Raw genomic sequence first — 26,337 nt, 5'->3', positions numbered from 1 at the left:
TAGGGTGCTAATTTCATCAAAATGATTTTAAAAAATATTTTTCTTAAAGATTTGAGTTGTGAAGAGGATGTAAATGAGAAAACACAATAAATATGATCATTTATTCAGTTAACAAGGGAGACTAATTTCAGAACACTCCAACATTTGTTTCCTTTCTAATATTTTTTTACTCGAGAACACCTTAGTTGATCAGCTTCAAATTGTCAACGCTAGTGTAATGTATCTTGGGCAAGATTTGCGAGACTGTTTGAATGCACGAGTTCTCTGTGAATGACGTTACAGAGGTCATGCCCAAATTTGATTTCAGGTTGATTGATGTAAAGTTTAACACTTGTGTATCTTACTCAGAAGGTTGATATATGTATTAGAGGAGTGTATAGGTGCTTCAAAATCTGAGCAATAGCACTCCTCAAGGAGGTGCCATGATACCAGCAACTTTCTTGTGATCCAAGGAACTGGACTTGTGTTCCCCCTTCCTTGAACAGAACCTAAATGGCCCACATTTTCCAGGTCTTCTATGACCACTACAGGTTTAGCATGGCAGCAAAAGAAAAAATTCTGTTATTAGGCAATTTCTGATTATTTTCATGCACAAACTACTAACCCTATTGGATCATTCAGTACTGCTTCAATTATCATACTTATGAAGCATTAAATTCATATACAAATTCTTGTCAAAGACAACAATAGTATTCTTTTTGTAGAAGATTTGCAGAATAAAACCAAGTTTTAGTTATATGGTATAAATTTTATTACAAAATCTGCAAAACCCCCACAAGCAAAATTACAAATCCAAGGCAATACCCATCCTACAATAATTTATGGCAGTTCACATCAACACCATAGTCCCAGATTTAAAAAAAAAAAAAAAGAAAAAAAAAAAAAAAGAAAAAAAAAAAAACAAAAAAAAATCCTATGTACAGTTATGAAATTCTTATTCCATAAAATAATTTACAAATTATGAAGTGAATGAGAGTAATGTGGAAAAAAACATTTTTTAATATCTAGAATAGCCTTCGCTAACAAATTTGTATAAGCTCAGAAATATGCATGCATACATGTTAATGTTTGGCAAGAAACATGACTAAAAATTTTCAATTTGTCAAGTAAAAGCATTACAATATACAATGAAAGCAGAGATGCCATAAGATCAATAATTAGATTAGTACATATCAGTGTCATGAGCTGAATATTTTCCATAGCTGGAAACAAAGATCAAAGGAGCTGCAGAATGGTAAATATAAATAGGAACAAGATGAATTCTTTAGTTTTTGAAGATAAAATATAATATTTTGTATTTGAAAAAATTAACAGGTTTCTAGCAACTTACATTATTTCTTTGATATTAATTTTAAAAGATTATGAAGCAGTTCTCCTGTAATTCTCAAACTTGCTTTTAAATAGCTAAATAGAAATAATGAATAATTGTCTGAAGTAATTTAAATCTGTATTTCAGTGTGTTAATTACTACAATATAACAATACTGTTTTGCAAAAAATGCCTTTATGGGAAAATTCATGAAATAAGCTGTCATTTTAATACAAAAATGATGATCTTTTTCCTTTCAGTAATCAGCCAAAGGAATTCCCTTTAGAATCCACATTATTATATTTAGAGGGAAATGCTTAATCTGTAGGGGGACATAGCACTTAAGGAATGGAAGCAACAGAGTTCGAGCCACAGAGGGAAACGGAACAGGCGGGGCTAACAGTATTGTGGGTGTTGGGTCAAAACAGAAGGCTGGGTCAGGACAGGTTAGTAGTCATCAAAAGCAGTTTCTTTAGTAGTATATAACCAATGTTTTTGTAAGATTGCTTTTCATATAACATGAATATATATACGATGACTGGCATTTTTTGTATGCCTTTTTTTTTTTTTTGACAACTTACTTCAGCAAGACTGTGCGACCCCTAAGAGTTTAGTTTTTTCTAAATACTAAATCTGGGATAGCTTAACCATACATTAATATAACTCAATAAAAGTGTCCTTTTGTACTGTGCTAGTAGTGATAATGTTGATTTCTTTCTCTTTCAGTGGAGGCTGTAGTTTCAGATACTCTCTACCTATTTTTCTTAATAAGTTTTGCAGTTTGATAGCTAACTTAATACTAAATCTGTTCATAGTCATATGATTAAACTAATTCAAGAATGATTTTCCTCCTAATGTCAGATTTTGGTAAAAGTTAAAAAAAAAAAAAAAAAAAAAAAAAAAAAAAAAAAAAAAAAAAAAAAAAAAAAAAAAAAAAAAAAAATTAGTGGAGAGAAAGGAAAGTAATAAGAATGAAGGACAAGGGAGATAACAAAAAGGACAGGGAAGGAGAGAATATTGGAGGGCAGATAGAATAGGCAAAGAGAACGAACTGGAAGGATTGGGACATTGTATTTACTTAATTCTGCCTAGAGGAAAACTATGAAGAAAAAGTAAAACAAAAATTAAAAACAAAAAATTTGGCTTGTTTATTTAATTTTGCCTAATGTATTTCCTTGTTTTAATCATTTCAACCACAGGCTCAAGTCCTGTGAGTGAAACAACTGCATTTCCTATCATACTATCTCCAACATGATTATCATGTACCTAATTATAGACAAGAAGCCTGTGTTTTTTTTTTAAAGGTCCCACAAGCCATGATCAGCTAAGATCATGTCGACGTAAGTCATATATCCATGGGACATATCCTGATATGCTAAGCTATGTGCAATGCTCAACATCCACAGAACTGTACTTCCCATTTACCCAACAAGGCAGGAGCCCAACAACTTTAAAAATTTGTGGCTAAAAACCTTAAAAGAAAAACACTGTAGTTTAAAAAAACTAGCTGCTCTCACAAACTAATGAGCCTATACATAGCAAAGACTCAGAAAATACAAGTTACAACACAAATTTAGTGAATGTTGCCACTGAGAATAAACAACAAACCTTACATTCTCAATATAAAAATACCATATTGTATATTCATTGCAAGAAAACTATTGTGGAAGTGATAATTAAAACAACCATTTGTATAATAAGGCCCAAAGTACATATTTTAATAACTGTCATTTATTAGATTTAAAACGGGTAGTTTAAAATGGCTGGTATTACAAATATTTTCATAATCCTATAGTATTTTGACTAAGACTGGTAAATGGCTTGTCTGGAACTTTACAGCATATATTTTAGAGTACAGTTTTCTTATATTCAAAAACAGCACTGCAAAAACAGTTCTCCAACTACAAAAACATATTTGGTAACAGCTGCAAAGCATGGCAAAAACTTGTAGAAAAAAAACTACATCCATATCAATCCTGCACAATAAACTAATATCTAGCTACAATAAATGATAAAAGTCTAGCTTAACATTTTACCAGATATAAGTGATCACTGAACTCTATATAATACACTGTTGTAGTGAAAAATAAATTAATGATTAGTCTGTGTAGTTTAGCAAAATGCTGTTTGTAGTTTTATTGTATAATAGCTGCTAACATTTTGAAGAGTGTAATCTGCAAGTTTTGGCCACTATTTTTTGTAGCTACTCAAAACATGCATTTTTTTTTTTATAACAAAAATCATAATTTTTTCTAGCAAGTTAAGAATATGCAAATTATTAAGCGTATCAATAAATAAAATATAACTCAGGAGGCACGTCAAACTTAAAAGTAATATAATAATAATCCTGTTACTTCACTGAAAACCCTTGTAATAGTAAAAGGTTACTACGCTATATAACATGAAGTTCAATAACTCATGAAATTTGGATGGAGAAATACTTTTGAAAGCTTGTGTACACATTTTGTGCTAATAAGTAAATAAGTGTGGATTAAAAATTTTTCTTAAAGAAACATATATACATGTACATGCTTTTGCATAACATGTCAAAACAATTATTTGGTCCCTTCACAACTGTAGCACTCACAATCAACTTGGTTGAGTGTCTGCAGTGTGAAATAGTTACACTAATGTGGCAACCTTGCACAGGTTGAATACAGTTGATTGTGGTCGCCGCATATCAGAACAGTAATCCCCGCCTAATCTGCTTATATTTTTAGTCCACTGCCGATATAAATAATCCTGTCATAGTTAAAACTTAAAAATAAAAAATGACCATAAACGAGGACTGATTATGAGCTTTTGCACAGTTAAAGTGTAGATTGATCATGTCTTCTCTAGCGAGTCATTTGATGGGCGTATCAAAGACATTCTAATACTTCTCATTTACATTACCATACTGTACATCACTTAATGTTTATAAACAAAGTCACTTTTGCAAAGTCATATTTTCCGACTTTATACCAAAACATTTACAAGCACAGAACCACTTAAAAACTGCTTAGCAACTATGTTTACACACACACATTTTTCATGGTCTCCTATTATGATGAACCCACAAAATGGAGAAGAAAAATTCAATGATATTCCAGCCATTTTTTGAAGTTACTCCATTCCTGATAATATTCAATGCTCTAAAAGAGAAATTTCAAGTTACTGAGAATCTGTAGAAACCATATAATTTAGCCCCCCCCCCCAAAAAAAAAAAAAGTTGAGCAGCAGCAATGGTCAGATTTCAATATATAATTGGTATAAGCCATTTACCAGAAATATTTAAGGCAAATGAATTTACACATCACACTGCATAACTAATTTCATGCATGTGAAAAATATTCTATTACATAATTACTTAAAACAGACTGGAAGGTAGTGCAAGGTACATGCTCAAGAGTATTTAATTTACCTCCAACAGGAATATATTTAAGCTGTCTTTTCCTAATCAAGAAAAAATTAAGAAAAAAAAAAATTCAGTATTTATCTTAAATCCTAAAAAATCTTTTTCTAAATATACTCAAAATGTAAATATAACTACAAAAAAAATTTCATGTTTTACACACAGGTGACAGTTTTGAAACAAGAAAAATAACTTATAACAAATTAATTTCTCTATATAAATGGTAAATATTGAATATGTACAAGGAAATGTACCCAGGTTTTGTTGGCCGTTAGGTTTACAAATGGCATGAATCCTAACTCTTGCTTTTAAAGAAAGGCATATTACATTTGACAGAACCCCATCTTCTGAATGAGGAGCGGGAGGAGAGGGTGAGAGCTCGTGGCCTTGGTGGAATGTGGGCAGGAGTGCAGTAGTTATTGACAAAAGCAGAAGACCCATAAAGATCATCAAATGAAGATTTCTCAGAGCCGGGTGAACCATCTGTAAAATACAAAAAGTTTAACATTATACAATTTAACTCAAATGAATACTATGTAGTGCAAAGTTCATGTCCTGGGAGGTGGCATTAACTCTCCCTTGTCATTAAACACAGGGTGTCAGTTTTTTCTTACTTCTTAATAACACAATGTCTTTGATGCAGCGAATGGATTGGAGTATTATAGCAAAATTTAAGTCTTATTAATTAAAAAAGATCTTTGTAGAGTACATCAAAGGAGCCAGTAGAAATTGTCAGCCAACAATCAGGGACCTCCAGAAAAATTATAACATCATACATGCCATTGCTAACATCTATCAATCACTGAATAAACTTTCACCAAAATGAGGTGTCACCAAAAAAACACTGGCCTAAATGTGTTAAATATCAAAATCAACTGCATTCTGTACCTGGCCAAACATGGACATGTGCATATTGCAAGTGTTACAAAATATTTTAATTACAGTATCTTTTCACTGATGAGTATGCTTCTATATTTAAAAAATACATTATTTCCTTGGACACACTGAAATGGTAAAACGTGCTACTTTCCTTGCATGAAAACATACCTCTCAGTGGAGTTTCTTCATAAAGTGAAGCAAATCTTCCTCTTCTTGGAAGAATAAAGTTGTGTCGTGTTGGCTGTGGTGTAAGAATTTCCATTTCTTCTTCAGCAGCAGGACCCCAATGACGATGGTCAGCTACATGTTGCTTCAGACACCTGTACCAGGTAGCTGCTTCACTAGGAGTTTCCAAGGTGAGTGTCAGGTGTCCACGGTCAAATCCAGATGTGTTGGCAACTATCACAGTTGCTCCAGTCTGAGTTACTTCTGTGTTCTGTTAAAAGGTAAGAACATAACAAATCCATAACAGTTTCAAGCAATTCATTATTTCCACTTTACTGTAAATAATAATAGTGGCAATTAAAACATTTAATTTTTTAACACGCTGGCTGTCTCCCACCGAGGGAGTGCAACCTGAAAAAGATGAAACTCCTTCCCCATTGCTCCTTCCATCATTGTCTTGCCAGAACATCGATACTACAGTTCAGATGCCCCTCTAAACTGCAATAGCCCCACCTCCAGGATTCAAGTCTGGCTTACCAGTTTCCCTGACTCTTCATAAATGTTACTTTACTTTCACTCCAAAGGTACATTATGTCATAAAAAGCACTGGCCTCCATGTGCTCCTATCTAACATGTTCACACATATCTGTTGCCTGTCTAAACCCCTCTCATACAAAACCCCCTTTACCCCCTCCCTCTAACAATTTTCTAGGACTACTCGTACCCTGCTTTCCCTCCACTACAGATTTATACACCCTCCAAGTCATCCTATTTTTGCTTCATCCTGTATAAATTACCTCAACAGCCCCTCCTCAGCCTTCTAGATGATACTTTTAACAATGCCACAAACCCCTTCTAATCTTTACACTTCAAATTCTCTGCACAATATTCACAATACACATTGCTCTCAAACATGTCATCTTCACTGCCTCCAGCCTCCTCCTCAGTCATAATCACAACCTACGTTTATGCTTCACACCTATATAAGTGTTGGCACCACTATACTCTCTTACATTCCATTTTTACCTTCATGAATAATGTTATCTTCACAGATACCTCAATGCACCACCCACCTTTTTACCTTCATCCAAGTACGTACATTCAAACATCCCAACTTTATAAAGATTTTTTTTTTTTTTTTACATTTAGTAACTGATACAGAAAAAGGTGTTACTAGGCCCTTTGGTAGTGAATGAATATATATCCTATTCTGGTACAGAATGAATATATCCTTATTTTGAGGTAGTGAATGAATATACATACATGTCGAGTATCTATTTTTTCACTAAGAATATCTATATTTCAACTGCAACATATCTTCTCTCTTCTCAAACTCTCAATACTACATCAAATTTGCACCACAAATACTGCCAAGTTCCTTGTTCTTCCTGCATAATAGTAGTCTAAAACATACCTTGTAAGCCAACCACACCTCTTAAATCACTGGTTTCCTACACATTTCTTGACATTTTTGCTTTTGAACCATTTCTTCAGTAGCTTAGAATCTACATAACAGGAAAAATTATAAGTAAGTGCTGTACTGATACAAGGCAGAAATTAAAATGGCACAATACATCACAAATAATTTCTTAAGTGCTTAAGTTAACACTGTTAATGTTAAATTAAAAATTGGATTACAAAATTAACAGAAGGAATCTTTGAACTTTTGACAATTTCATTACACAAAAGACAGGAATCTAGTTCTAGCATGTCAGATAAGGGGTAACTATAAGTTACACATTTTTCATACTATATAAAATATATAAACTCTTAAACATACCCGGTCAATAGAGAGAGAGAGGGGATGATGAGGAGAGAGATGTATGTCTTCTTTACTGCCCCACACCTCTAGCTGCCACCCATATACCCGACACCAAGACTGCTGATGATCACTCTCCTGTCCCCATAAATCAAAACCAATAGTTGATTAAAAATAAAACAAAAAATAATAATACCTAGCGAGGCTCAGGTTAGGGTGTGTAGGAGGGAGATTACTTCCCGGTAAAGGTAGGTCTTAGACAGGGATGTGTAATGTCACCATGGTTGTTTAATATATTTATAGATGGGGTTGTAAAAGAAGTAAATGCTAGGGTGTTGGGGTGAGGGGTGGGATTAAATTATGAGGAATCAAATACAAAATGGGAGTTGACCCAGTTACTTTTTTGCTGATGATACTGTGTTTATGGGAGATTCTAAAGAAAAGTTGCAAAGGTTAGTAAACAAGTTTGGGAGGGTGTGTAAAGGTAGAAAATTGAAAGTGAACATAGATAAGAGTAAGGTGATGAGGGTATCAAATGATTTAGATGAAAATTGGATATTACACTGGAGAGAGGGAGTATGGAAGAAGTGAATGTTTTCAGATATTTGGGAGTTGACTTGTCAGTGGATGGGTTTATGAAGGATGAAAAGAGGTTAACCATAGAAATGATGAAGGAAAAAAGGCGAGTGGTGCGTTGAGGTATCTGTGGAGACAAAAAACGTTATCCATGGAGGCAAAGAAAGAAATGTGTGAAAGTAATGGTATAAACACTCTTACATGGGTGTGAAGCTTGGGCTGCAAGTGCTGCTGCAAGGTGGCAGCTGGAGTCAGTGGAGATGTGTCTAAGGTCAATGCGTGGTGTAAATATTATGCAGAGAATTCGGACTGTGGAAATTAGGAGGTGTGGAGTTACTAAAAGTATTAGTCAGAAGGCTGAAGAGGGGTTGTTGTGGTGGTATGGTCACTTAAGAGAGAATGGATCGAAGTAGAATTTCTTGGAGAGTGTATAAATCTGTAGGGGGAAGGAAGGCAGGGTAGGGGTTGTCCTCGAAAAGGTTGGAGGGAGGGGGTAAAGGTTTTGTGGGCGAGGGGCTTGGACTTCAGCAAGCATGTGTGCACATGTTAGACAGGAGTGAATGGAGACGAATGGTTTTTGGGACCTGACGAGCTCTTGGAGTACAAGCAGGGTAATATTTTGTGAAAGGATTTAGGGAAACAGGTTAGCCAGACTTGAGACCTGGAAATGGGAAGTACAATGCCTGCACTTTAAAGGAGGGGTTTGGGATATTGGAAGTTTGGAGGGACTTCCAAGCTGTTGTATCCGAGCGCTTTTGCAAAGACAGTGATTATGTATAAGTGATGGTTTGTGTTGAATGATGATTTTTTTTTTTTTTTTTTTTTTTTTTTGGGGGGGGGGGGGGGTTTTTTTTTTTTTGGGTCAACCTGCCTTAGAGGGGAAACAGCGGACATGTTAAAAAAAAAAAAATTAAGGGTGTGTAAAGGAAGAAAGTTGAAAGTAAACATACATACGAGTAAGGCAATGAGGGCACCAAACAATTTAGATAAGGAAAAATTGGATATCAGACTGGAGGAAGGAAGTATGGAAGAAGTGAATGTGTTCAGATATTTGGGACTAGACTTGTCAGTGAATGGGTTTATGAAGGACAAGATAAGCCATAGAACTGATGAAGGAAAACAGGTGGGTGGTGCAATGAGGTATCTGTGGAGACAAAGAGCATTATCCATAGAAGCAAAGAAGGGAATGTACAAGAGTCCAGTGGCTTCAAGGAACCTTCCTTGAAGAGCCAAGGTATGTTAAACATGTCCTCTATTTTAAGACTCCCTCACTGACTTTGAAGAGATGAAGTTACTCATAAAAAAAAAAAAAAAAAAAAAAAAAAAAAAACCACTTGGGTTAATGTCAAACAGCAGCTTAATAATTTGGATTCTGAGTAGTCATTATAAGCAGGTGAAAGCAACAAAGGTGCAACACTAACCTGAACTTGAGCATAACCAGCAATTCTTTCCTGAATAGCACAGTCTGGTTGGGCTGCCAGACGACAACAAAAATGACCAAACAGCGGCAATTGATTGACTTGATTTTCTGTAAGAAAAATTATGCAACTATGAAGACAAGAAATGAACATTACCTATATACACATCTAAGAAGGGCTTTACAAGAACTTAAGTTTTAAGGAGCATGGACCATCTCATACTATGTAGAATTAGAAAATTACTTCAAGGAGAGGGTACAAACATCAAGCATAACACTGTATTGACCGTTTGATGGTCACAAGCCCATTTCTGAAAGTCATTCTATGTCAAAATTTTTGGAAAAAAAAAAAAAATTCTTATGAAATGATAAGAGAATCTTTTCCCGATGGTAACGACACCAAAAGTATGAAATTTGACAAAAAACTTACGGACTTACGCTCCCGCAAAGTTAGTGATCTTGGCGATATATACACATCGGCGACTTTGCCAAATTTGAGCCCTATTTTCAGTCAATTCCATTGTTCCAGTAGACCAGACTCATAGCTATTTCTTTAGAACTCCATTTTTTCTATCAACTGAGTACAAGAAACCACCCATTTACCAAATTCAACTACCCAAAAAAGTTGTCAGAAATTGGCAATTTGGCCAATTTCATGCAAATTAAAAATATGCCAATTTCAAAATAGGGTCCAGAATAAACAATGCAGACATTCTTGGCACTAAAATAACATATCCTCTGTTCATTAGTCACGTCTCTAGGCCCCTCTTGTATTACTCTTGCTTTCTATTTTGATTTTTTATTCACACAAAAAATAGAAGATTTACTGTTATGCAGACTACTGTATTACTGTAAAAATGGTATAAATAATATCAGTGCACTAGTGAAAGAATATCAGACTCCCCAGTTCATGTGTATTGGATGTGTGGTGCGATTTGCTTACTCTTGAACATTGGTAAAAATTGAACATTTCTGCTACTTTGAGCTCAATTTCAAGGTCATTTTCATAGTGAAACTAGTCAAAATCATCTTTATTTCTGTAATATGTTTTCCATTCTATCAAACGAGACCAAGAAAACGAGAATACAACCATAAATGCTATACAAAAATACACCTCAATCTACGTTTTAATCCAAAAACACGGTCGGAGTTTTTCATTATGCACCATGTGCTGCAGGATTTTTTTTTATACAGTGCACACTGACCACACAGACCCATTCTCTCACATGTGGGCCTACCAGCTTTCTCCTGCTTGATTTGAAGCTGCTAGAATTGAGTACATATACGTCCGAAACACTGGCTCGTAAGACGTATATATACGGCCGAAACAGTCAAAGGGTTAACAGGAAAACTCTTAAACATTTATGCAACAAATCATTAAGTGGATATGCAGCAGTAATGTAAGTCTACAACATAACATGACCAGGCAAGCACCAGATGAACCTGGCCCACGGCCGGGCTCCGAGAGTAGTGAATCTTTCAAAACTCTTCAAAGGTCAAAGGTTCAGATGAACACAACTCAAGGCACAGAAATGAACATTACCCCTGGCAAATTTTGTACATCACTGGCTCTTAAAAAAAAAAAATGAGCCCGTAAAGTAATGATTATAGATAACTGGGTCCTTACCAACATTTTCCATTGCAAGATCAAATGTCGCTGTGTTGTTGGACACATTATCCAAATTAAGTTTTGCAGTAGCTACCAACTCAAATTTTGGACCCCTGCATGAAAATAATAAACAGTGAAATTAACCTACAGTATTGCATAATACAAGATTTACTTGTGTATCAAATTATTTAAGAGTAAGTTTTACCTCAATGACATTAAAACACAACTTAAGGGTCTTTATTTACAGTAAAGTGTTGTACAAAATATTCACTGGTATGGATACAAAATAATAAATACATTAATTCACACACTCACATTTCTCCATTTGATAACTCATCCCTGAGTGAGGCTGCCAATTTTCTACCTACAGTCCGTGATATAGACGAATGCAATGTTCTCTTCAGCTTACGAGGAGTACTGGCCATAGTGAGGTCGTTCTGAAGCACATGGCTGTACACCTCTAGATTGCACTCAAAACTGGATGGAATATTGTTGCTGTGAAGAAAGAGCATTAGGTGAGAATTCATTCTCAGAACAAAATTAGTCAAATTTCTAGAAAATAAAGATTCTTATTAAAATCTATTTGGCATGATATACCATCAGCTTCCAAGCAGTGCTAAGAATTACCTGCACACTATAATTATCTATAGATTCTGAAGATGACGACTTGAAACCATGAACTCTGGATGTGGAAGATTATTAGCCTGACAATTGGTTTTCTTTTAAAGTCTCCATAATTTCATCATAATGAACTAGTAGTCATAACAAACATGGTCTTCCTGTTCTAAATACCTGTTGACTGCTGTCTTTCATGTAACGTTTGGAAGGTGGAAATGCCCGTGGCAGAGTTTTCAAGACTTATAGTGCAGCTATGCAATTTTATCTGCCTTTGCTGAAGGTGATTTATATACATGGATAACTTATTAGTCTTTTCTCCACTTTAATGCCAGTTCAACAGTTCCATTCAACAAAGTGAGTAGCTTACATAGAATCCTACTCATCCCCATTGCAGTATTACAATATTTCTCTGTCCAAATGCACTAGATATTAATATAAATATTAAAACACATGTCAACTAAGACACAAGAAAGCAACTTACAAAACAATAATATCATCAAAGCAGATGTCTGTCATTGAGCGGTCGACAGGATTCACCATGACTGTGTCATATATCTCGGTGCCAATCTTTAGAAGCACAAACACTGCAAATCTGAAAATATTTAAAGATTATAAATAAAAATGTACATAAAGTTCTGAATTACTGTATTAACAATATTTCCTACTCAAATTGATCTGCCTTTAGTATGTACAGCATCCAGTGCTGTAATAATTTACCAACAGCCTTCACTTGCAACAATGGTAAGGCTTTCAACTTTTTCTTTGAATGTCAAAAGTGCATACCGAGTTGAAAAAGGCATGTCTTAGTTAATTGTGCAAAATGATTCACACAAACTCCACAGAATAGACAGGTATATAAAAAAATAATAATTAATCTTTATTTCTACAAGTACATGTACAACATATACAGGCCTAGCTGACATCAATGACACAATACTGTATAGAAAGCCCCTTGTTATGCAGAGAATTTTGGGCAAATTAGGTCAATTTTGTTCCCAGGATGCAACCCATACCAGTCGACTAACACCTAGGTACCTCTCTTTTACCGACAGGTGAACAGGGACAGCAGGTGCCTTATGGAAACGTCCCAACGTTTTCCACCTGTACCGGGAATTGAACCATGATCCTCAATGTGCGAGTCTAGTACACTAGCAATTGAGCTATGAGCTCTATGGCATTTGCACAGCAGCTACAATATGCACATACTAATATATATAATATTTGAATACAAGTGCCATTATCTCCTGTTAACCTAAAACTATACACCGTGTCTTTCACTTTGCAACATTATAATTTAGTTACATATTTAAAATATAATACAAATTTTGAACAGCCCAAGGTTACACATTAAATAGGAGTTCCTTACCGACGGTAGTCTCCTTTATTCTTGAAGTGGTCACTATCTTTCCAGATAAGAGGCATACGTAGGTCAGACAGACATACTCGAGCAACAGATGGCTGGGATCTGTTTTTGCAAAAGAAATAAACAATGAACACCAGAGTGCATGCCCCATTTATTGCATACCACAATACTAACATCTCACCCATATACCTAGCAAATAAGCTAGCCCTCAGATCCTAGAAAACAAATCACAATTTCACCTAGAATTATTATTACTGTAGTTAATACAGTGGACCACCGGTTAACGATATTTTTTCACTCCAGAAGTATGTTCAGGTGCCAGTACTGACCGAATTTGTTCCCATAAGAAATATTGTGAAGTAGATTAGTCCATTTCAGACCCCCAAACATACATGTACAAACGCACTTACATAAATACACTTACATAATTGGTCACATTCGGAGGTAATCGTTATGCAGGGGTCCACTGTATTTATCTTCCCTCTGTGTTCCCTGGAGAAGCCTACCAGATACAAAGCTACAGTATTCAGGTAATGCAACCAAAAACTTTTATTCTTAGGCCTGCAATAGCCTAGATGATTGGGCCTTGATCCTTCTGGAGGCCTGGCCTGGGATTGGGCCACTGGGGCATTGATCCCAGAAGCACTGTTCAGGTATATAGCATATTTTATATATATATCTTATATATATATATATTTCTTTCTTTTTTGGGACACCCTGCCTCGGTGGGAGACGGCCGACTTGTTGAAAATAAAAAAAAAAAAAAATATATATATATATATATATATATTTTTTTTCAACAAGTCGGTCGTCTCCCACCGAGGCAGGGTGACCCAAAAAAAAAAGAAAGAAAATCCCCAAAAAGAAAATACTTTCATCATCATTCAACACTTTCACCACACTCACACATTATCACTGCTTTTGCAGAGGTGCTCAGAATATAACAGTTTAGAATCATATACGTATAGAGATACACAACATATCCCTCCAAACTGCCAATATCCCAAACCCCTCCTTTAAAGTGCAGGCATTGTACTTCCCATTTCCAGGACTCAAGTCCGACTATATATATATAAATAATAAGATCACAGTAAACAGGTGATTTCAGAATATGCAAAACAACCACTCTGAAAGAATAGAGAAATTCCAAGCACTTTCGTGACTACTCACATTATCAAGGAACTATGTTCCTTGATAATGTGAGTAGTCACGAAAGCGTTTGGAATTTCTCTATTCTTTCAGAGTGGTTGTTTTGCATGCATATATATATATGTCGTGCCGAATAGGCAGAACTTGCGGTCTTGGCTTAAATAGCAACGCTCATCTTGCCATACAAGACAAGCGAAAATTTGTGTATGCAATAATTTCGCAAAAATCATTCTGAACATAACGAAAAAAATATATTTCACTGTGTTTGTTTGGTTTTAAATTACTGTAAACAAATCTAAAATATATTTAGTCGGGTTAGGCTAAAATAAATTGTTCTTGTTATAATAAGGTTAGGTAAGTTTTCTAAGATTCTTTTGGAGCAAAATTAAAAATTTTTACATTAACATTAATGAAAAATATATATCTTTAAACGTATAAGAGAAAATTTTAGAAAGGACATAATTTTAATTGAGTTCTTGCTAATTGACCAGTTTTACATATTCGGCACGACATATATATATATATATATAATATATATATATATATATATATATAATTTATATATATATATTTCTATATATATATTTACATATATATAATTTATATATATATATTTATTTATATATAATTTATATATATATATATATATATATATATATATATATATATATATATATATATATATACAGTGGACCCCCGGTTAACGAACTTTTTTCATTCCAGTAGTATGTTCAGGTGCCAGTACTGACCGAATTTTTTCCCATAAGGAATATTGTGAAGTAGATTAGTCCATTTCAGACCCCCAAACATACACGTACAAAAGCACTTACATAAATACACTTACATAATTGGTCGCATTTGGAGGTGATCGTTAAGCGGGGGTCCACTGTATATTTATTTATATATATATATATATATATATATATATATTTATTTATATATATATATATATTTATTTATATATATATATATTTATTTACATGGGTGTGAAGCATGGGTGATGAATGTTGCAGCGAGGAGAAGGCTGGACGCAGTGGAGATGTCATGTCTGAGAGCAATGTGTGGTGTGAATATAATGCAGAGAATTCGTAGTTTGGAAGTTAGGAGGAGGTGTGGGATTACCAAAACTGTTGTCCAGAGGGCTGAGGAAGGGTTGTTGAGGTGGTTCGGACATGTGGAGAGAATGGAGCGAAACAGAATAACTTCAAGAGTGTATCAGTCTGTAGTGGAAGGAAGGCGGGGTAGGGGTCGACCTAGGAAAGGTTGGAGGGAGGGGGTAAAGGAGGTTTTGTGTGCAAGGGGCTTGGACTTCCAGCAGGCATGCGTGAGCGTGTTTGATAGGAGTGAATGGAGACAAATGGTTTTTAATACTTGACGTGCTGTTGGAGTGTGAGCAAAGTAACATTTATGAAGGGATTCAGGGAAACCGGCAGGCCGGACTTGAGTCCTGGAGATGGGAAGTACAGTGCCTGCACTCTGAAGGAGGGGTGTTAATGTTGCCTCCAGCCTTCTCCACGCTGCAACATTCATCACCCATGCTTCACACCCATATAAGAGCGTTGGTAAAACTATACTCTCATACATTCCCCTCTTTGCCTCCAAGGACAAAGTTCTTTGTCTCCACAGACTCCTAAGTGCACCACTCACCCTTTCCCCCTCATCAATTCTATGATTCACCTCATCCTTCATAGACCCATCCGCTGACACGTCCACTCCCAAGTATCTGAATACATTCTCCTCCTCCATACTCTCTCCCTCCAATCTGATATCCAATCTTTCATCACCTAATATTTTTGTTATCCTCATAACCTTACTCTTTCCTGTATTCACTTTTAATTTTCTTCTTTTGCACACCCTACCAAATTCATCCACCAATCTCTGCAACTTCTCTTCAGAATCTCCCAAGAGCACAGTGTCATCAGCAAAGAGCAACTGTGACAACTCCCACTTTATGTGTGATTCTTTATCTTATATATGTCTTATATATATCTTATATATATATCTTATATGTATCATATATATCTTATATATATATATATATATATATATATATATATATATATATATATATATATAATATAAATAAATATATATATATATATATATATATATATATATATATATATATATATATATATGATATATATATATATATATATACATATATATATATATATATAATAAACTTACATACATCGAGTCATTTAAATGTCGTATATTACGGTAATATACACATTTTCATTAATCCATCCATGATATTTTTTTCAAAATTATATAATAAACACGATACATAACATAAAAAGATGATAAATACACCCCACAATAGAATAAATAAACATAAATATAAGATGTGGGAGCCACATAACTTGTACAAGTGACGCCAAGAATAACATTTTCTCTAATCTAACATAAGAGTAAATGTGTTACTGGGGGTAACTGTAGAAAATTATTCCTTTCGTATGTATGTAAGTAAGTTTATTCAGGTATACACAAATACAGTTACATAGATTATCATACATAACAACATACGTGTAGAGAACCTAGGATAACCCAAAAAAGTCAGTGTGACTTATTTCCATTGCCTTCACTCAGAGCTTCATTTCTTCTCAAAATGATGTTACATGAGAATGGGAGTGTTCTTCTTTATTAATTCTACTGTATCAATGTAGAGACAACCTGTACACAATGTAACTTGTACACAAACCAGACGTGTACACTTCGTTTGTTTACAAAACTTACCTTCGCCTGGTTTGTTTACATAACTGCGCCTGCCCCCTCTCATGTATTCATTCTTTCTCTCTCTCATTTATTCGTTTTATCTCATTTACTTACTCCTGACCCTACATTAAGACTACAAATATTTTAAGGTAAGTAATGAGTGAACTGTATATACATTTTATCGCTCTGGGATGCTTAAATATCATAGAATAGTATGTGTGGGTGGGGTGGCCTGGTGAGGCTATTACAATACATACCACACTTGATTTCTTACAATAAATACTACTTGTCTCACCCTAGATTAAGACTATAAATATTTTAAGGTAAGTAATGAGTGCACTATGTGTGTATTGTACTTTTTTATTGTTTTTTGATGCCTGGTTCTATTGCTAACAGTGGGGCCTTCCTGTATATGTCATGCCGAATATGTAAAACTGGTCATTTAGCAAGAACTCATTTAAAATTAAGTCCTTTCTAAAATTTTCTCTTATACGTTTAATATTTTTTTTTTCATTAATGTTAATGTAGAACTTTTTAATTTTGCTCCAAAAGAATCTTAGAAAACTTACCTAACCTTATTATAACAAGAATAATTTATTTTAGCCTAACCCAACTAAATCTATTTTAGATTTGTTTACAGTAATTTAATACTAAACAAACACAGTGAAATATATTTTTTTAGTTAGGTTCAGAATGATTTTGGCGAAATTATTGCATACACAAATTTTCGCTTGTCCTATATGGCAAGATGAGAGTTGCTATTTAAGCCAAGATCGCAAGTTCTGCCTATTCGGTGGGAGACGGCCGACTTGTTGGAAAAAAAAAAAAAAAAAAAAAAAAAAAAAAAAAAAAATATATATATATATATATATATATATATATATATATATATATATATATATATATATTTTTTTTTTATATATATATATATATATATATATATATATTTTTTTTTTTTCAACAAGTCGGCCGTCTCCCACCAAGGCAGGGTGACCCAAAAAAGAAAGAAAATCCCCAAAAAGAAAATACTTTCATCATCATTCAACACTTTCACCACACTCGCACATTATCACTGTTTTTGCAGAGGTGCTCAGAATACAACAGTCTAGAAGCATACACATATAAAGATACACAACATATCCCTCCAAACTACCAATATCCCAAACCCCTCCTTTAAAGTGCAGGCATTGTACTTCCCATTTCCAGGACTCAAGTCCGACTATATGAAAATAACCGGTTTCCCTGAATCCCTTCACTAAATATTACCCTGCTCACACTCCAACAGATCGTCAGGTCCCAAGTACCATTCGTCTCCATTCACTCCTATCTAACACGCTCACGCACGCTTGCTGGAAGTCCAAGCCCCTTACCCACAAAACCTCCTTTACCCCCTCTCTCCAACCCTTTCGAGGACGACCCCTACCCCGCCTTCCTTCCCCTATAGATTTATATGCTTTCCATGTCATTCTACTTTGATCCATTCTCTCTAAATGACCAAACCACCTCAACAACCCCTCTTCTGCCCTCTGACTAATACTTTTATTAACTCCACACCTTCTCCTAATTTCCACACTCCGAATTTTCTGCATAATATTTACACCACACATTGCCCTTAAACAGGACATCTCCACTGCCTCTAACCGTCTCCTCGCTGCTGCATTTACCACCCAAGCTTCACACCCATATAAGAGTGTTGGTACTACTATACTTTCATACATTCCCTTCTTTGCCTCCATAGATAACGTTTTTTGACTCCACATATACCTCAACGCACCACTCACCTTTTTTCCCTCATCAATTCTATGATTAACCTCATCCTTCATAAATCCATCCGCCGACACGTCAACTCCCAAGTATCTGAAAACATTCACTTCTTCCATACTCCTCCTCCCCAATTTGATATCCAATTTTTCTTTATCTAAATCATTTGACACCCTCATCACCTTACTCTTTTCTATGTTCACTTTCAACTTTCTACCTTTACACACATTCCCAAACTCATCCACTAACCTTTGCAATTTTTCTTTAGAATCTCCCATAAGCACAGTATCATCAGCAAAAAGTAACTGTGTCAATTCCCATTTTGAATTTGATTCCCCATAATTTAATCCCACCCCTCTCCCAAACACCCTAGCATTTACTTCCTTAACAACCCCATCTATAAATATATTAAACAACCATGGTAACATTACACATCCCTGTCTAAGACCTACTTTTACCGGGAAGTATTCTCCCTCTCTTCTACACACCCTAACCTGAGCCTCACTATCCTCATAAAAACTCTTTACAGCATTTAATAACTTACCACCTATTCCATATACTTGCAACATCTGCCACATTGCTCCTCTATCCACTCTATCATATGCCTTTTCTAAATCCATAAATGCAATAAAAACTTCCCTATCTTTATATATATATATATATATATATATATATATATATATATATATATATATATATATATATATATATATATATATATATATATATATATATATATTATACACACTCTAGAAACACCTTTATAGGTAGTAGGTTGGTAGACAGCAACCACCCAGGGAGGTACTACCGTCCTGCCAAGTGAGTGTAAAACGAAAGCCTGTAATTGTTTTACATGATGGTAGGATTGCTGGTGTCCATTTTTCTGTCTCATGAACATGCAAGGTTTCAGGTACATCTTGCTACTTCTACTTGCACTTAGGTCACACTACATATACATGTACAAGCATATATGTACACGCCCTTCTGGGTTTTCTTCTATTTTCTTTCTAGTTCTTGTTCTTGTTTATTTCCTATTACCTCCATGGGGAAGTGGAACAGAATTCTTCCTCCGTAAGCCATGCGTGTTGTAAGAGGCGACTAAAATGCCGGGAGCAAGGGGCTAGTAACCCCTTCTCCCGTATAAATTACTAAATTTAAGAGAGAAACTTTCGTTTTTCTTTTTGGGCCACCCTGCCTTGGTGGGATACAGCCGGTGTGTTGAAAGAAAGAAAAAGAAAGAAAGAAAGAAAGAAAGGAGAAATGCATTAGTGTTTCAAGGAGAGAATGGCAAATATGACACTGAAAATAGACAGACAATACAATTACAGCATAAGAGAAAATCTAGTTGCAAAGTAGTGAAATGTAGTGTCAAAATGACAAAATTACAGTAAATAAGTCAATCACAGTTAAAACAACCAGGGATGAAAGAGTGCAGGTGGTAAACGCAACCATAAATTGACATGGCATCAAGAACTTACCCATCATGTGGCAGGCAGGAGTTCCTCCTGCGTTGGAGTTCTGCCATGTAGGCTGTCATGCGTTCATTGGAGGTGAGAAGGTTTTTGGCTGCCTCCAAAGTGTGAGGCAGGTTAGCATGAGATCCTTGGGCCCCACACGCTGCTAGTAACTTAGTGGTCCCCTCACGCATTTTGATCTCCAAGGCAATCCTCTGCTCCAAGTCATATTCCTGCAAGGACAAAGTGATTAGTTGCATACGAAAGCACTAGTTGAACAATGGAGCTGTGTATGAGTGAAATAATCTGCAAAAACTCTCATTAATGTGAATAACATGTAGCTTTTGACAATGCAACAAGAAGTGTCTCAATACATTTTGCATCAAGATTGCATCCCTTTCTTTAACACATCAATGAATAACTGTAGTGACATACAGTTATTCATACATAAATGTCATCATGCATTCACAAGTAGAGGCATATTACAAACATAAGTATAGGTCTAGTTCAGTCGTGCATACACACACAAGTAGAGGTCCTATACACAAAGGTAGAGGTCCTATACACAAAAGTAGAGGTCCTATACACAAAAGTAGAGGCCATATATACAAAAGTAGAGGCCCTATACACAAGTAGAGGCCCTATACACAAAAGTAGAGGCCCTATACACAAAAGTAGAGGCCCTATACACAAAAGCAGAAGTCATTTACACAAAAGCATGATCACAGTTAATCCCTTGCATCAATATTCTATCTCGCAAAGGTTAAGCAAGATTTCTGACCCTACTCTGTTAATTATATACACACAGCACTAAATCCATATGGGGGACAACGGATAGGGACACACTCATGGAGCTGGGAGTGGAACAAGTAGCGACTAGTGAAGATGCGGGGCCAGGAGCTGTGAATCGACCCCTGCAACCCCAAATAAGTGAGTACGGGCCCGAAGAAAGGAGGGGGGGAGAGCACTAACTACAGACCTACGTCGCTGACATCAGTATCACACAAGAGGCTGGTTGAAAAGTCAGTGGAGCAGGGAGGAGCAGCAGGGAAAGTACTGCAAAAGGATCAGGGAATACTTTACAAGAAGGAAATGACGTGTGTTGGTACGTGACAAGGTGTCAGAGTGGGTGCATGGATCGAGTGAGGTTCCACAAGGGTCAGTCCTAGGTCCGGTGCTGTTTTTAGTACATGTGAATGACATGACAGAAGGGATAGACTCAGGTGTCCCTGTTTGCAGACGATGTGAAAATAATGAGGTGAATACAAGTGGACGAGGCTCAAGTAAGCCTATAAGGAGATCTGGACAGGCTGCAAGCCTGGCCCGATAAATGGTTCCTGGAGTTTGGCCCCAGCAAGTGCAAAGTCAAAGTTTGGGGAAGGACAAAGAAGATCGCAGACTGAGTACAGTCTAGGTGGTCAAAACTCATTCCAGGAAAAGGATCTTGGGGTGAGCATCATACCAAGCACATCTGAGGCACACATCAACCAGATAACTGTTGCAGTATATGGGCGCCTGGCAAACCTAATAATAGTTTTGACACCTTAACAAGAAATCGTTCAAGACTCTCTACACCACGTACGTCAGGCCCATATTGGAGTATGCGGCACCAGTTTGGAACCCACACCTAGCCAAGCACGTAAAGAAACTAGAGAAAGTGCAAAGGTTTGCAACAAGACTAGTCCCAGAGTTAAGGGGTATGTCCTACGAGGAGAGGTTAAGGGAAATCGACCTGATGACACTGGAGGACAGGAGAGATAGGGAGGACATGATAACGACATATAAAATACTAAGAGGAATTGACAAGGTGGACGGAGACAATGTTCCAGAGATGGGACACAGCAACATGGGAACACAATTGGAAGTTGAAAACTCAGATGAATCATATGGATGTTAGAAAGTATTTCTTCTGTCAGAGTAGTCAGGAAGTTGAATGGTTTGGGAAGCGATGTAGTGGAGGCAGGATCCATTCATAGCTTTAAGCAGAAGTATGATAAAGCTCATAGTGCATGGAGAGTGACCCAGTAGCAGCCAGTGAAGAGGCGGGGCCAGGAGCTATGAATCGACCCCCTGCAACCACAACTAGGTGAGTACACACCCACACGTCAAGTGTCCTTGACAATAATTACTACTACACATATTTTATTATATATAAAGCTACAATGTATCACTCATACAACGCCTTGGGAAGAGAAGGTAATCAGCTTTGATACGGTGATTAAACATAGAAGGCAAAGCTCTAAGCAATGGACGATTCAAGTAAATTCTGATCTATAATAATAATAATTAGCACTAGTTCATATAGTTGCAGATGAACAGAACAACCAACCTAGTATCGCGGAGGAAAATCTTTCGGTTATATGTTATGTAAAAATAGGTTAGATCATTATAATGACAAACCATCCTAGGATGGGTCAACGTTCATTTTCTAACGTTCCCTTGATGGTGGAAGGTTAACTCACCTTAAAATTGTGGGCGAGCTGCTTGATGTAGTAGAGGTCGAGGTCCTGCAGAATCTCTATCTTGCCCGGGGGCGGATCCCTTAAGGATAAGCCAGCCAGTGTGGTGAGAAGACTAGTCATGGTGGTGGTGTGGTAGTTAAGGCAGTTACCGTGAGTAAACAAGTGTCACGGCTCGCCACACACCACCATACTCAACACCACAATAATACTCTTAACACTACACACTATGGTAGTCTTTCTTCCACTTACAACAAACTTTACGAGGGTAGTTTCTGAAAAATTATCTTTTCGACAACTTTTTCCTTTTATACGAAATAGTTTCTATATTTTTTTTCTATGAAATGTTTCTGCAAAGTTATTTCCTGGAAGTCAAAGACCCTGCTTGAAAATAAACAAACTTCAGAGGAGTGTCATCTAGAAACAGGATACTGGCGTCTAAAAGGCTTGAGCAAGGCTTGGGCGAAGATAATTTTGTCGGTGTATGGCTATTGTAATACCAGAACGCTAAACACAGGGCCACCCTTGCCTACTAAATGCTAGGCTCCCTCACTTCATAATTTTTTTTTTTTTTTTGATAGATGGACAATCCTATCTTAACCAGAACCCATTTAGTGATGGAAAATCCTGTTCCTGTCTTACGAGCTTGCTACATTTAAGAGCATTATAACGAATGAACACTGCTGTAATCCTACATTAAAATCTACTCAAAGTTCTCGCCAGAATAACGCTACATGGAAGTTCCCCCCCCCCTCATCTGTTGTTAGGTAAGAGACACATGCAACAGTTGCAAGTGTGTCTTACCTAACAACCTGTCGGTATTTTATACCATTTTAATATTCACCCCCATCTACAAATCTAATTTCAAACCTATATTTCCCTATATACTTCATAAGTCTAAATTTGTTCAACCTTAATCTATTGCTGCGAGTCCTGACCTGCTTAGATATTTCAGCACGGTATTTATGTCCCTATATTCCTGTTTTCCTTTTTGTTCACTACAGTCATATTCCACAATCCTACGTTTTCCCCACAAGTGTAAACCCAGAACAGAGTTTGTTCGTGGCTTAGTTGGTAGCGTCCTCAGCTCACACACTGAGGGACCATGATCGCTTCTTGGCACAGGTGAAGCGTTGGACGCGTTTATGCCTGCCACAATTCCAAGCCGGACCGAAACGTCGTCGTAAGCTGCTCTCTCCTATTATTTGTGCATTCACCTAGCAATAATCAGATACCTGGGTGTTTGCAGACTGTTATGGGTCGCATCCTGGGAAGGAGACTGAAGTATCCGAATGGAGATAAGACAGTTCCCGGTGACGCATTGAATTTTCCAGGGTTAACCTGGGTGAAAACCCTCTTGGGATAAAAATCCGAACAAAATCTTACCGTGACGGGTCATACAACAGTATGGACGGTAATCAGGTTCAACCCTATTTCATTGGGTCAAGAGCCCTTCTCCAGCACGGGAGGGATGAAAAGACAGAGGGGACAAATACACAACTGGCAGTTAATAAAATTAGCTTACACGAGTTTAGACACCTGACACTATCAAAGAACGCTCTCAGAATTATGATCAATTTAACTTAAGTGGTCTCCGCGACATCAGTTTTGGGAAGGCGCCAAAAGATGTTATCGTCACACATGAACTGACGTTCCCGTAACTTCCTCACCAACACAGTAAATATACCAGCAATCACGACGAATGGCTAGCTTTATGAATAGATTTGACAAATGAATGGCAATGATTAGGTACGAGTAGAACCTGCCTAACATGGACCAGTAAGACCATTGTGGTGTTCCTGTATTCTTGTGTAATAATACGAATGCTGTATTTGTATGATGTATTGATGCAGGAGGGAGCGTACAGCACGCTAGTATGACTGGAGGGAAGGAATGAGGGTCACCCGCCCTCTCAGCACACCATGTTGGGAGCCCATAATGGCTGGCTGGTTGTATTGTCAAAGAACTATCGTTATGATACCCACATTAGCCTGCTACCCTACCACCCACAACCCTATTGCACGTAAGGTTCAGGCTGAGAAGAACACACTGCCATTAAACTTCAAATTGTTGCTGTAACAAGCATTAGAGGCTGTGTATTTTTTTTTTTAAGTACAAGCAAGCCCCGTTTTACAGTGCTTAGCTATATAGCGTTTTGCTAATATATGGGTTTTCAAAATACCCATTCGTCATTTATTCAGGCTTCCTACAATAAATAAAGTCACCACTTACTATAAGCTAAGGATAAAAATATTTTAAGTAATGAGTGTACTGTATATGAATTTTTTAGGCCTAGCTATATTGCTCACTTAATATATACGAGTGTAAACATATTATCAGGCTTTTTTATGCATTCACTTTACAGCAGTTGAACGGAACCTAACTTGCTGTACCTTTACTGGGTAGCAAGTCACCGGAATGGGAAAGGGAACACGACCGCTGAATTAGGCCTGTGTCAATCATACCAATGGTTTGCATATACCCCTCCAAACCCTGAAAACTGTTGCTACCCCCTGAAAAAGTTCCAGCGAATACCAATGGATGACCGTGACCCACCAACCCATGTGCAGGCCAGCTGTGGTCAATATTGCTAAAAACCAAATTAACCTCACTCACGTTACCGTTAGCATGAAATGAGGTCTGGTTCGGGCTGCATTATCCTGACACCTGTCAGCTCTATTTGTGAACTTTAGAATATATTTTAAGAGCCACCGAGTCATATACATAAGTACCTACCTTCAAAGAAACATGCAACTTATCCCCCCCTCCCCTTTCTAAACAGCTGATCATTCGCCACTCCGTATTTTTTTTTTTTTTTTGAAGGGAGGGCATCTCCAATTTCTCGAATTAAGAGCCCTTCACCAGCGTCAATGAAACCGTCCTGACCTCTTCACGAGAGGAAGAACAGGAAAAGATATCACCAAGCTTCACTCCTTACCAAGGGAAAACTATATTTATGCAAATTCATATTATATTAAAACATGCGACAAACTCGTATGGATTACATGCAAATTCATAGGTAGATTAAGGACAATTATTTGCAAAAAAAAAAAAAAACAGCTGGAAGTACAGATGTGGTCACACCAAAAGCAGCAAGTTACAACATTGTTCATAATAGCAACAGGAGCATGAAACGGAAAAAGTGGTCTTGAGAAAAAGACCAGATGGTGATGAAAAATAAACAAGAACGAAAAATAGTGAGGGGGAAGTCTCAATATCTGCTGATAGACTTACTTCATAATCTATCTCTAGACTAAAGCAAGCATACAGAATAAAAGTGGGTCGCTTGTATTAAGTTCTTAACACAACCTAATATATCCCAATAACCTTTTATTTCTTAACCTATTTCCTACGTTTCCATTCGTGGGTAAAAGTTGAAAAAATAAAGGCCACTGAATTAAATGTCTTAATATTGGTGGGCGTTATACCTTTAAGTAGTATTAAACGGCTACCACAAATACTGATCCCCCAAAACTAATAATAGGATTTGAGTTAAAAATAAGAAAGAAAATTATTCCCCAGGCAAACTGGGATACTCTCTTAATATTTGAGAATATCAAATGACTCCATTTTTGGCATTATGCTCTTAATATTAACGTTTACTTTCCTACTGGGGCACTCAGGGTTGAAGAGCTTCTACAACTGCTCTTTAATAAAGGAGTCCTCTCTCCAACCTTTACTTACACAGCAAGTCATAATTGTGCGGAT

General features: G+C 36.4%; 1 protein-coding gene across 6 annotated transcripts in view; it reads right to left on the bottom strand.

Annotated features, from left to right (window-relative positions):
• Positions 1-747: 747 nt before the first annotated feature.
• Positions 748-26,337, bottom strand: part of LOC128700381 (rhotekin-like) — a 102,602-nt gene continuing 77,012 nt past the window's right edge. For 3 of the 6 annotated variants that reach the window (XM_070100138.1, XM_070100139.1, XM_070100140.1), the window contains exons 2-11: positions 22,633-23,010; positions 20,195-20,403; positions 13,092-13,190; positions 12,207-12,317; positions 11,423-11,602; positions 11,126-11,220; positions 9,503-9,609; positions 7,527-7,643; positions 5,750-6,017; positions 748-5,185 (exon numbers count right to left, since the gene is read on the bottom strand). In XM_070100138.1, the coding sequence (XP_069956239.1) occupies positions 4,998-5,185; positions 5,750-6,017; positions 7,527-7,643; positions 9,503-9,609; positions 11,126-11,220; positions 11,423-11,602; positions 12,207-12,317; positions 13,092-13,190; positions 20,195-20,403; positions 22,633-22,752 (1,494 nt within the window). In that variant the 5' untranslated portion in view covers positions 22,753-23,010 and the 3' untranslated portion in view covers positions 748-4,997. The remainder of the gene's footprint in view (positions 5,186-5,749; positions 6,018-7,526; positions 7,644-9,502; positions 9,610-11,125; positions 11,221-11,422; positions 11,603-12,206; positions 12,318-13,091; positions 13,191-20,194; positions 20,404-22,632; positions 23,011-26,337) is intronic. The other 3 variants (XM_070100142.1, XM_070100141.1, XM_053793557.2) reach the window with 2 other exon arrangements.

Source organism: Cherax quadricarinatus, chromosome 71 (genome assembly GCF_038502225.1).
Source record: "Cherax quadricarinatus isolate ZL_2023a chromosome 71, ASM3850222v1, whole genome shotgun sequence".
Lineage (NCBI taxonomy): Eukaryota > Metazoa > Arthropoda > Malacostraca > Decapoda > Parastacidae > Cherax > Cherax quadricarinatus.
This window is presented reverse-complemented; position numbering and strand designations above follow the sequence as displayed.